The sequence below is a fragment of the Otolemur garnettii genome, unplaced genomic scaffold (genome assembly GCF_000181295.1).
Source record: "Otolemur garnettii isolate 467f Iridium unplaced genomic scaffold, OtoGar3 scaffold00016, whole genome shotgun sequence".
NCBI lineage: Eukaryota > Metazoa > Chordata > Mammalia > Primates > Galagidae > Otolemur > Otolemur garnettii.
Window position 1 is genome coordinate 19,359,625 of NW_003852411.1, and position 9,537 is coordinate 19,369,161.

Here is a 9,537-nt window from a genome sequence, read left to right on the forward strand (position 1 = left end):
GGGCTGGGGATTCGAACCCGCCACCTTAGGTGTACGTGGCGGGCGCCTTAGCCGCTTGAGCCACAGGCACCGAGCCTAATATGAATATCTTAATAGAGAAATAGAAGTTTAACTGTGTCACAATGGGACACACAGAGTAGACACTACAGAGACTATAGAAGAATTTCCAAAATGATAGGGCAAAGGAACAAAAAAGAAATTTGACCATGTAAGCCAGGTGTCCTCAAACTACAGCCCATGGGCCACATGCGGCCTGTTAAGGACATTATCCGGCCTGCCCGTGTTTTTGCTGCTGTTGCCTGTCCTGCTTAGCAGCTGACTCATCCTGGGGCCTGCAGTCCAGCCCTCCAATCGTCTGAGGGACAGTGAACTGGCCCCCTGTTTAAAAAGTTTGAGGACCCCTGATGTAAGCAAAAGGAAGGACAGGAAAAAAAGAAAACTCCTAAATATAACAGTAAACATCTCCCAGCTACTCGGGAGGCTGAGACAAGAAAATCACCTAAGCCCAAGAGTTGGAGGTTGCTGTGAGCTGTGATGCCACTGCACTCTACCAAGGGCGATAAAGTCAGACTGTCTCGAAAAAACAAAACAAACAAAAAAACCCCAGTAAACATCAAATAAGAGGATAATTAGTGAAATTTCAGTATTGACTGGATATTAGACAATATTAAGGAACTGGTAATTTATCATGTGATAATGTATGTTATAGACCTTGTCAAATATTCTTTTTTTAAAATTTTCTCTATTGTTTTTTAAACTGTAGCTGTCAGATCGTAAGTCTGTTAAATATTCAAGTGTGGCTGAAATACAGTCATGAATCACTTAACAAAGGAGATATGGTCTGAGAAATGTGTTGGCAGGGTGGCTCACACCTGTAATCCCAGCACTCTGGGATGCTGAGGCAGGTGGATTGCCTGAGCTCAGGAGTTTAAGACCAGCCTGAGCAAGAGCGAGACCCTGTCTCTAAAAATAGCCAGGCATTGTGGCAGGTGTCTGTAATCCCAACTACCTGGGAGGCTGAGGCAAGAGGATTGCTTGAGCCCAAAGAGTTTGAGGTTGCTGTGAACTATAATGCTGTGGCACTCTACCAAGGGTGACTGAGTGAGGTTATTGTCTCCAAAAAATAAAACCAGAAAGAAATGTGGTGTTAGGTGCTTCCATTGTTGTGTGATCACAGAGTGCACCTACACAAACCCAGATGGACAGCCTTACACACCTAAGCTGTATGGGTTTAGCCTATTGCTTTAGGCTATAAACCTGTCAGCATGTTACTATCCTGAATATTATGGACAATTGTAACATATTGTTAAGTATTTGTGTATCTAAACATTTCTAAACATAAAAAATGCGCCAGATTTGGCTGTCATTGAAATGTCATGAGGTACATGACTTTAACATGATGCCTGGGATTTGCTTTAAAATACTCCAGTGATGATGGGGAGGAGGAGAAAGAGTGGGAGGAGATGAAACAACATGAACAAAATATTGATAATTTCTGAAGGTGGATGGTGGATGCAAGGAGGTTCATGGGTATGTTATAATTCTATTTTCATGCATTTGCATTTCCTAGAGCATGAAAGATGAGAAGGATACCCAAGATAAAAGTTAGGGGCTTTTGTCTTATTATTTTTTTTTTTTTTGAGACAGAGTCTAGCTCTGTCACTCTGGCTAGAGTGCAGTGATATAATTGTAGTTCACTGTAACCTCAAACTCCTGGGCGCAAGTAATCCTCCTCCTTTAAGCCTCCTGAGTAGCTGGGACTACAGGAACATGCCACTGCATCTGGCTAATTTTTCTATTTTTTATAAAGACGGGATCTTGTTCTTGTTCAGGCTGGTGTCACACTCCTGAGCTCGAGTGATCCTCCTGCTTCGGCCTGTGCCTGGCCTTAGAGTCTTTTTAACCTACTTTTGGAAGGTTACCATCTCCCTCTTTTTTAACAGACTATTTTTAGAGTAGTTTTAGGTTCACAACAGAAATCAGTGGAAGATAACAAGAGATTTCCCTGTGTGCCGGCCCCGCACATATGTGCCCCCACCCTTTGTCACTGTCCCCCACCAGAGTTCATAGCAGCATACTAGAACTGACCAACTCTGGTGCAGTGTGGGAGAGGATTACACAGGTGTGTGAATACCAAAAAGCAGAGATCATGGAGCTTGGTTACCATACCCTCCCAGAACAAGACTTACTGGAATAAAGCTTTAGAGATGAAACCTAAGGGAAAACTATTGGGATGAAAGGCCTTTTATAACAGTGCCTACTTGCTTCTGTCTTATCTCTGGCCTTTGCCTTTTCTTTTCTATTCTGAAAGCAGACTGCTTTGATTTCTGACCACCTCATGCTGCTTCACTGCCCCTATTATGCATGTCTCGCATATACTCTATCTGCCTGGAATGTCCTTTACCTGACCTTGCAAGGGTTGTACTCTTTTTTAAAAGTTTTTATGATATTTGGGCTTACAAAATCAGAATACCTTGCATTTATTATAGATGAACATGCTGTAGCTAGGGTAGATGGGCCCCAAATAGAGACAACACTGACCACACACCAAGCTTGAGAGGAAGTCTGTGTGGAATGTCTTTTCCTTTCTTGTCCACTTAACAAAACTGCTACTGTTTTTTAAACCTTTCTCAAGCATAACTTCTTTTCTAATCACTTTTTCTATCCTCATCAGGCCGGGCTATTGAAGCATTCCTCCTGAGCTGTGTAAATAATTAGTTCACTGCATATTTTATATTGCAATGGATTATTTAAAAAAGTATCTGTTTCAATTATTACCCGAAGCTTGTTTTTTAAACGATTTTCTAAGTGAAAATTTCAAATGTGCACACAAAAATAGAGTATAATTAATGCCCATTCTATTCGTAACCCAGCTTCAACTATGTTCAATTCATTTCATGCATATTCTCATTCTTATCTTCCCAACCCCCCAAATTATTTAATCCATAAATATTTCTCTATATCTCTAAAAAACAGGGGCTCAGAAAACAATTATAATACTATCATTCCTGAAGAATTTTGTAATAATTCCATAATATTAAATTATTCAGTTAGACATCAAATTTCCTTGATTTTCTCAAAATTATTTATAGTTGATTTGCTTGAAAAATTATCAAGGTAAGGTTTGTATACTTGCATTTAGTTGATATAAATCTTAAATTCCTTTTAATCTGTTTCTTCCTCTCCATTTTTTCCCCTTGCATTTCAATTTTTGAAGAAACTGAATTAGTTGTCCTATAGTTTCCCACACTCTGGATTTTGCTTGTTGAATCCCTGTGAATTAACCCATGTGTCTGTTCTGTATTTTCTGTTAACTGGAAGATTTAGAGCAGCTCTCCAACTTTTTTGCCTTGAGATACCTTGGTAGTCTTAAAAGTTATGGAGGATGCAAAGTGCTTTTGTTTATGTGGATTATATCTAGTGATTTACCATAGGAAGTTAAAACAAATTGAAGAAATATTTATTAGTGCATCAAAAATAAGCCTATTACATGGTAACATACATTTAAGAACTAAAAATAACAATTTTTTCAAAAACAAAAAATTAGTGAAGAGTTGCATTCTTTTACATTTTTGTACATCCTATGATTTCAGCTTAACAGAAAGCAGTTGGATTCTCATCTGCTTCTGCATTCAGTCTTTTGCAATATATTATTTTGGTTGAAGTATGTGAGGGAAATATGGCTTACACAAGTATGAAATTAGAAGAGGGTTATTTTAATAATTTTTTTTGATAATTATGGATATTCTTCTTGATGCTACTCCAAAATTTGACAAGTGATTGGTGAAATCTGAAATCCTATCAATGGACCTTTCACACTGTTCCCATAAGATCCATTGGTCTTGCACTTTGGATGCATTAATCATTTAGAAAAATTGGTTCCATGGATTATGCAGATCTACCTGTTGGCACAGTTCACTATACAATATAAAAAAATGACATTCATCAACGTCATCACTAATTTCATCAGAAAAGGCTTTAAGTGTGAAACTCACAGTGGTTGATACAGCTTTACAATTTTTATTGCTTTACTAAGGACTTTTTTGTTTGTTTTTTAAAGAGATAGGTAAAGGCTTGCTATGTTACCTAGGCTGGTCTCAAACTCCTGGGCTCAAAAGATCTTCCGGTCTCAGTCTCCTAAGTAGCTAGGATTACAGGCATGAGTCACTGCCCCCCAGCAAGGACATTCTTAAACAAATTAAAAAACAATTTAAAAAATAAATTGCAAGTCTGTGGTGGTAAAGAATACTATATCTAGTTACATAGTTTGCCATTGCCTAAGGCACCAGCAGTTTTACCCACTATTGTTTTTACACCATTAGTGCAAATGTCACCACAGTAAAAAAGGGCACAATTACTAACAAAATGCTTTGACTCAGAGATAGTCTGAAAAAATCTTGGGGCCCTCAGGGGTTCATAGACCACATTTTGAGAACTAATGATCTAGAGACTGATCAAAGTCAGGTTTGAAACTAAGCTTTTTTGAAGGCAGGTAATGCCTTACTGAAAGTCCAAATGTTCATTGATCTAAATTCACACTGAAGATAAGTGTTCCCTTTTCCTAGGAATTCAGACTTACAAATGCAAACATTCTTTCTAGGGTAAGGGTATTAATAAGTTAGTTAGTGACTGTTTTTGGAGTAACCTCAAATATATAATGTCAGTTCAACAAATACCATCCCTTTTTTCCATTTAAAAGACTAAGTTCCTAATCTTAAGTGGCTAAATAACTGAAAGGTCACTATTAAGCACTGGCAAGACAGCTTAGTTAAGGAGTTTTGTCATTTTTAGGGACCATTCTTACCGATCATATCCAGAATAGAGCCCTCAAAGCTATTTACAAAGCCAGTTGTCACAAAATACTTGCACAATCAGGCAGTAAGTAGTACTTAGGTTTATGGGGCTGTTTTTTGCCTCCTGCTGCATCTCCCTCCTCTCCTGTATTTCTTTCCTTATTCTATTTTTTATTTATCATATTTGTTTCAATATGAAGTTTGAAAGTCTATACATCTTGTTCAGAAGGGACCTCTGTCTTTTCACAGTGGCCAGGAAGTACTGCAATGTGGTTATTTGGAGGTAAAATATTATGGAACAAAATTGTGAAACAATCATATAAAAAATAGGAATGTGTACAGAGTGAAGAATTTGGAATCAGGGAATGGATTTGAGGTTCAGCTCCTACTTTGTTTTAAATTTTCCAAGCTTTAGTGGATTTAGTCATAAGGGTGACTGCCAACCCAACCCCCGCCCAAACTTACTTGGGTTGTGGAAATAACACATATAAATACACTTCTATTTTACAGCAGCCACTTTTTACAAAATACATCTCAATCAGTAATAAAATTGCATTGCTTTCAGTGGAAGAAAAATAACAAACTCTTATCAGGTATCAGTGAAAACTTTGGCCAGTGTCATAATTCCTGGATTGCAACTCCGGAATCACTGCCATGTGAATTGCTCCCATTGGGAACTTCCTGACTTTTGGTAAGTCTAATCCCTAGAATTTTGTTCCTGTTATCATTCCTCTCTTTTTCCATAACATATGCAATAGTAGACTCTTGGGAAATATATGATTTTTCCTTGAAGACTGTTAATGATGTACTATGTAAGGATCTCATAAAAGTTTGTATATTTTTTACATCTTCATATCAGACTTACTTAAAATAAATACTAAAGTCTTGCTATGATATTTAGTTCCAGGCTGTATTTCAAGTAAGCTTATAATCAGAGTGTGGCAAAGAAAGGGAAATGGAATGGGAGTCTGGGAAACTGATTTCTAATATTAGTTCTATCATTATTTGACTATTTAATCTTAAGCAGGCCTTCTTGGTTTTTAGACTGACATCAGTATACTCCAATGGGTTTGGATTAAATGATAGAGACCTTTCAGCTCAGAATTGTATAATTCTAAGTCCTACACCAGAAAATACGTTTATAGGTTAGGTAATATGATATATAAAGTATATAATAACAATTCCTAATTCTAGCTCCCAATCCCTTTATTCCTTCAAGTTGAAAGCACTTGTAACTTTACATACAGGTAATGCAAATAATACAGAAACAGAAATTCAAATTAAATAGCAAAGGTACAAGCATTAAAAAATTTTTTTATGGTAAATACTACCTTTATTTGAAAAAGTTATACATGCTAGAAAAAAGCATAAATGATACATGTAAACAATTGTTTACCAAATACTTTTCTTCTTTGAAAAAGGTGCAAATGATCTTTAAATGTAAACACAAAAGTTGCCAAACATTTTTGTAGCAGGGGAAAGTGAGAAGGTTATTCCTTTTGGTTGTGATTTAAAGTCTTATTCAAAGATTTTCCTGCAAAATACATTGAAAAAAATTGGTCTATGAACAATGAGAGGGAAAAAAAAAACTTTAACCATTGAAATTATCATTTTTTTCTTAAAGTTTTTAATTTTTCACCAGAAAGTGCAATTTGGGAGAAATAGTGACATGGCCTTATAGAATGAAGATAGTGATATACTGTTGTAATAAAAGAATTAAAATTATTAATAAAATGTCTCAATTGGTTTTATACTCATTAACAGATACTATTACATGAACTGAAGAATTCATTCCCTTGGAGGCTGTTAGTAAGGTAAGCTCAGCCTCACTAGGCCTGGACATCAAGTGTAAATTGCATAACAGAATTCACTGCTGGGAAGAGGATTCTCCATCTTGGTCCTTGGTAGCAAGAAGGAAAGTTGCTTCAGTCAGTAACACGTCTGAGCAAAAACTCTTGCAGAGTTGCATGTGATTCTCTTGGGGGGATTCTCAAGACAGCATATGAGATTCATATACTGTTTTGATAGGAGGCACAGAGCAGAGCTCTAGATCTAGCAGAAACTCTATGAGAATATTGTGAAAAAAGACTAAATATAACAGAAAACAAGATCATATAGAAGAAAAAACATGAAATTCCACTGATGAAAACTGTAGCCTCTGTGTTCTAGTCTTTATTCACTTAATATTCCTTCTGAATTATACTAGTTAAAATGAGATGTTTCTTTTTGTTTGTGTGTGCGTGTGCTTTTTTTTTTTTAGATTTTCAGGTCTGGTGCAAGAATAATGGTTAGCTGATATATTCTGCAGACCTATCATTATCACTGGTAATCAATGTAACTAGGAGTCAGGTGGATGGAGTGTCTAGAAATAACCAGATCATACATAGCCCTTCTGCCCTTATCAGTATTTTCAAACTTAAATCAATACCCTTAAAAACAAAGTCAGTTTTGCTGCTTGAAATGTTTCTTTCTTCTTCTTCTTTTTTTTTTTTTTTTTTTTTTGTGGTTGGAAGGGTAAATCTCCCCCGTACCCCCAAAAAGCCCATGATAAATTAAAGCCAAAAATAAATATTCTTCTGCACAGAGTTAAAAATTATTGTGCAAAGGTGGCATTTTGCAGGTGAAGTACTTTCATTGGATTTGTATTTCCACATATTGAGGCACCAGCAAAGGATAAAATTTGTTCTAACGTCTTCTCAAGCTGTACAAACCTCCAAAGTCAAACTCTGCAGAATGCTGGGGAGCATATGTAAGACTGTCTTCTGCACGTTCACCATATATGGGATTCACAATGTGTCATTTTAATAACTCCTACACCACCCCCTAACCGACGGTAATTCATCCCGCCATACAACCTGCAAAGGAAGAAACAAAATCAGATTTTCTTACTGGGAGAAAAAGGTGTTGTTCTATGACTAAGATGTTAACCAAACACGTTTCTATGTTTCTATGTTTATATCACAACTAATATTTCAGTTTAATACTAATATTTTCTCTATTCCAAAGATTAGGAGCTAGAATTGAGCAGTAGTTAAGTAGCAGAATTATTTTAGACACTGACTGAAAACTCTTACTTATAGGACGCTATGTGAAGAAGATGACAGCATCATAATCACTTTTTTTTTGAGACAGAGTCTTGCTCTGTTGTCTATGGTTGAATGCAATGGCATCACTGTAGCTCACAGTAACCTCAAACTCCTGGGCTCAAGTGATTCTCCTGCCTCAGCCTCCTGAGTAGCTTAGACTATAGGTGAGCATTATTATACCCGGTTAATTTTTCTATTTTTTGTAGAGATAAGGTCTTCCTCTTGCTCAGGCTGGTCTCAAACTCCTGGCCTCAAGCAATCCTACCACCTCAGCCTCCTAGAATGCTAGGATTATAAGCATGAGCCACCACACATGGCCCATATTTACTTTTTATATTAGAACTTTACAACTTTATACCTAAACTGGCTTCTACCACTTACATATTTATTTTTATCCCTTTGTCTTGTATGCACTCTTGTAAGCCTCCTCAAATCCTTTAAGGAATAAAACTGGATGTGAGTAAATAAAATCACCATCTAGTTTGTGACATGTAACCAAGATCAACTTTAAAATCAAGGACTTTCAGCTAGATGCAGTGGCTCATGCCTGTAATCCTAGCACTCTGGGAGAATCTAGAGCATCACTTGAGGCCAGGAGTTCAAGACCAACCTGAGCAACATAGTGAGACCCTGTGTCTACAAAATCCAGAAAATTAGCTGAGCGAGACAGTGCATGCTTTGTAGTCCCACCTACTCAGGAGGCTAAGGCAGGAACATTGCTTCGGCCCAGGAGTTCTAGGTTGCAGTGAGCCTCTGCACTCTAGCCCAGGCAACAGAGTGACAGCCTGGCTCCAAAAAAAAAAAAAAAAAAAAATAGTAGTAAGGAATTTCATGGAGAATAATACTAGATCTTAAATCAACTATGAGGTAAAATTGGTTTTAAATTTGGGATATGTAGCTGCACAAATTTGGATATTAATCTCTCAACAGATAATCCTCAAGAATATTACTTTGTAGTATATTATTAATTCTATTTAGTGACAGTGACAGTTACTGAGCAGTCCTTAGATAAGATTATAGTGATTAAGTGGGCAAAAGTAAACTTTGGCTAGCTTCCAAAATTATGCTTATTGAAAACTTCCACTAAAAATAGAAAGCTGTACATGGAAGAAAACATCTTACAAGTGGGAGCCTCCTATTTATGAAAACCTGCCATTATCTGTCTATTATCTCTATTAGGTTTTTTTTAAAATGCCACCTTTTCACTGAGGCCTTCCCTAGCCACCTGTTAAACAGACTCCCCTCCCTGTACCCCCAGCCCCTCCCACACTATGTTTGCCATAGCACTTCCACTTCCTGGTGGGATACTGTGTCTCCCTCACTTCAGTGCCAGCTCCAGGAGGGTAGGGAATGTTGTTTTATTCATTTTTGTATCACAGCGTCTAGAGCTTTCAGTAAAAAAAAATTTTTTTTTTTTTTTTGCAGTTTTTGGCTGGGGCTGGGTTTGAATCCACCACCTCTGGTATATGGGGCTAGCGCCCTACTCCTCTGAGCCACAGGCACCTCCCTAGAGCTTTCAGTAAATCTTAATGAACAGGGTTGTAATAATGTGATATAGGAGCTGCAGTACTATGCTATCATTGGCCTGACTTTACTTTTTTTATTTTTATTTTTTGAGACTAAATCAAACTCTTGGGCTCAAGTGATGCTCTTGCCTC

General features: G+C 37.1%; 1 protein-coding gene across 1 annotated transcript in view; it reads right to left on the reverse strand.

Moving 5' to 3' along the window:
- Positions 1-6,098: 6,098 nt before the first annotated feature.
- Positions 6,099-9,537, reverse strand: part of KLHL20 (kelch like family member 20) — a 59,381-nt gene continuing 55,942 nt past the window's right edge. Inside the window, exon 12 of the mRNA XM_012802714.2 lies at positions 6,099-7,648. Within this exon, the coding sequence (XP_012658168.2) occupies positions 7,564-7,648 (85 nt within the window). The 3' untranslated portion in view covers positions 6,099-7,563. The remainder of the gene's footprint in view (positions 7,649-9,537) is intronic.